The 3121-nt window shown below is 42.6% G+C and overlaps 2 protein-coding genes across 2 annotated transcripts in view; one reads left to right on the top strand and one right to left on the bottom strand.

The window, feature by feature from the left end:
* The window catches only part of EIF4EBP2 (eukaryotic translation initiation factor 4E binding protein 2), a 23186-nt gene that overhangs the window by 7305 nt on the left and 12760 nt on the right, over positions 1-3121 (top strand). The window lies entirely within an intron of this gene.
* Positions 808-2706, bottom strand: LOC108318104 (non-histone chromosomal protein HMG-17-like). Its single transcript, XM_037745833.1, has one exon. It carries the CDS (start codon positions 1901-1903, stop codon positions 1631-1633), a length of 273 nt encoding a protein of 90 aa, XP_037601761.1. The 5' UTR covers positions 1904-2706; the 3' UTR covers positions 808-1630.

Here is a 3121-nt window from a genome sequence, read left to right as displayed (position 1 = left end):
CTCGGCTCACCACAACCTCTGCCTCCTGGGTTCAGGCAATTCTCCTGCCTCAGCCTCCTGAGTAGCTGGGATTACAGGCACGTGCCACCATGCCCAGCTAATTTTTTGTATTTTCAGTAGAGACGGGGTTTCACCATTTTGACTAGGATGGTCTCGATCTCTTGACCTAGTGATCCACCCGCCTCAGCCTCCCAAAGTGCTGGGATTACAGGCTTGAGCCACCGCGCCCGGCCTCTCTTGATTTTTTTTAAAATATATTTTTATTGTGGTAAAACATATATAACAAAAATTTCCATTTTAGTCATTTTTAATTGTACAGTTCAGTGGTATTAAATATATTCGCCTTGGTTTACAACCGTCACCACCATCCCCATCTTCAGAACTTTTTCCATCTCCTTAACTTTATCAATTAAACAATAACTTCTCATTAAGCACTACACTGCAGCCCCCGGCAACTAACCATCCTACTTTGTGTCTTCATGAATTTGAGGACTCAGAACCTCAGATAAGTGGAACCGTGTAGTAATTGTCATTTTGTAAGCGAACATTCATCAGTGTTTATGCTTTTTTTCTCACATCATTTTGCTTTTTAAATTTATTTTTTATACCTGTGAAAGCAACAAAGTTTTAAAAGTCGTATAGTATTATTGGCCATACAACAAAAAGCAACATTCCCATGCCCATTCCCTCATCTCTATTTCCACTCCCAGAGAAACCATTTTAAACCTTTTAGCTAATGTGCACTGAAGCTTTGATCTCCTGGGCTTAACCTCCTGGGATCACAGGAGTACCACCAAGCATGGCTAATTTTTTTTTTTTCCAAGCCAAACTGTATCCAGCTTTATTAAAGATACTTTCCATAAACAATCATGGTATTTCAGGCAGGACATGGGCAGACAATTGTTAACAGTATACAACAACTTTCAAACTCCCTTTGATGGATTACCAAAAATCAGACAGCCACTATAAAACCCAATGAAGTCTTCATCTGATGCTCTGAACAGGGTAAGTTTAGAGTGAGGGTTGACATTTCACATTTAGCATGTTGTTTAACAGCTTTTCACGAGCCAACTCTTGATTTTCAGGAAGTGAAATGAAAATGGCAGAATTGATCTGAAGGTCCACAATCTAGAAATGGAATCACTGCTCTTTTGACAGGTGTCATCTCAGTGGCATCACTGGCAAGTCCAGATTGCCTGACACACTGGTAACCAATGACTGGGGGTCAGGTCCCAACAGATGTTTGGGCTTAAGGGAGTTAAGTCTATGCTGAAAGATGGAAAGGGAGAAGAGGACAGAAAAACAAATTTGTTTTTCCATACCACAAGGCTTTTGTGTGCCAAGGTGGCCATGTGTGTCAAAGTCAGGGAATCCCTCCTCCTAGGAGCCAAGAGGAAGTCTCTCAAAACTAGAAGGGAAAGGCATTTCCCCACATCAATCCAGCTTTGGAGGTATTCTATTAGTGACATATGCCCCTTCCCCCAAAACAACAATGAATTGTTCTGTGTGCTAACAACATAGCTTAAAAAAAAGTAAAACAAAATTCTGCATTTTTATAAACCTGGATAAAAAATAATATTTCAAACTGTATAGTCACCAGAAGTACACAGTTATCAAAAATGCACACACTTCACTTGGCATCTCCAGCACCTTCGGCTTTCTGTGCCTGGTCTGTTTTGGCATCTCCATTTTCTGCAGGGTTATTCCCTTTCTTGCCAGCATCAGCTTTTCCCTTTTTCCCTTTGGGTACCTTTTCTCCCTTCTTTGCAGGGGCCTTTTTAGGCTTGGGCTCTGGCTTTGGAGGAGCAGGTTTAGCAGATAACCTCGCGGATCTTCTCTGTGATTCGTCCTTCACCTTGGCTTTATCTCCTTTAGCATCCCCTTCAGCCTCTCTCTTGGGCATGGTGGTGATGGCGGCGGGATGTAGGCGCTGGGCGCGGGATGCAGTGGCGCATGGGCTTTGGTTGGTCAGGGGGTCGTTCTTGCCTCTTCTTTTTCACACTGCTCCAAGCATGACTAATTTTTAAAGTCTTTGTAGAGATGGTTTCTCACCATGTTGCCCAAGCTGGTTTTGAACTCCTGAGCTAAGGTGATCTTCTCACCTCAGCCTCCCAAAGTGCGGCAATTATAGGTGTGAGCTCCTGCGCCCAGCGTATTTCTCAGTTTGGGATATTAACAATTAGTTTCCTGCTATGGAAGATGAGGATTTAGTTGCTATATACATCCTTCTCCCAATGTATACACTTTTGTCTCTTAATTTTTTAACGCTTTTTGGTTAAACTAATATGTATGTAATATTTACTAAATTTAGGTAAATATTAAATAAGATGTGGCTTACATTGTTCATTTCCTGCTCTATAGCCATTCCCTCTTCTTGCTTGCTGCCAGATTCCCTCAATTTTTTAAATGGCAGAAGGCTAAGCCCCAGGATATATACCATGACTGCTCTAAGCCAGTCATAGTTTCCCCTTTGTTTGGTCTGGTGGGCATCTGAACCAGTTCTGGCCAAATGAGATGTAGAAGAAGTCTGCAAGTGGCTTCTGAGATTTTCCCCTTCAATAGAGAAAGTCCCAGGAGGAAAGCCCTGTTTGATTTCACGTTCTCCTTTCCTGCTTGGAACACTATTGTTATGAGGATGTAGGTCCATCTCAGCCTTTTTGGATGGCTTGTGGGCAAGTTACTTAATGTTTTGTTCTCCAAGCTTTCTACTTGGATGAGTAAATGCTTAATTCTAATTCTGGAAGCAGACTTAGTTAAACAGAATTTTATGATGGAGTTCCCTGTAAAAATATAGTTAAAAACTACCCTGTAAATTAACCATGTTATAGTGGACTTTCTCTGTGTGGTTTTATTTGAGCTTACATAATTTCTTAAGTATACAGCTTAGCCAGGCGCGGTGGCTCACGCCTGTAATCCCAGCACTTTGGGAGGCCGAGGCGGGTGGATCACGAGGTCAAGAGATCGAGACCATCCTGGTCAACATGGTGAAACCCCGCCTCTACTAAAACTACAAAAAATGAGCTGGGCATGGTGGCGCATGCCTGTAATCATAGCTACTCGGGAGGCTGAGGCAGGAGAATTGCCTGAACCCAGGAGACGGAGGTTGCAGTGAGCCGAGATC

The sequence above is a fragment of the Cebus imitator genome, unplaced genomic scaffold, assembly GCF_001604975.1.
Source record: "Cebus imitator isolate Cc_AM_T3 unplaced genomic scaffold, Cebus_imitator-1.0 Scaffold215, whole genome shotgun sequence".
In the NCBI taxonomy this organism is placed as follows: Eukaryota; Metazoa; Chordata; class Mammalia; order Primates; family Cebidae; genus Cebus; species Cebus imitator.
Note: the sequence above shows the minus strand (reverse complement) of the source record. Positions and strands in the feature narration are given on the sequence as shown.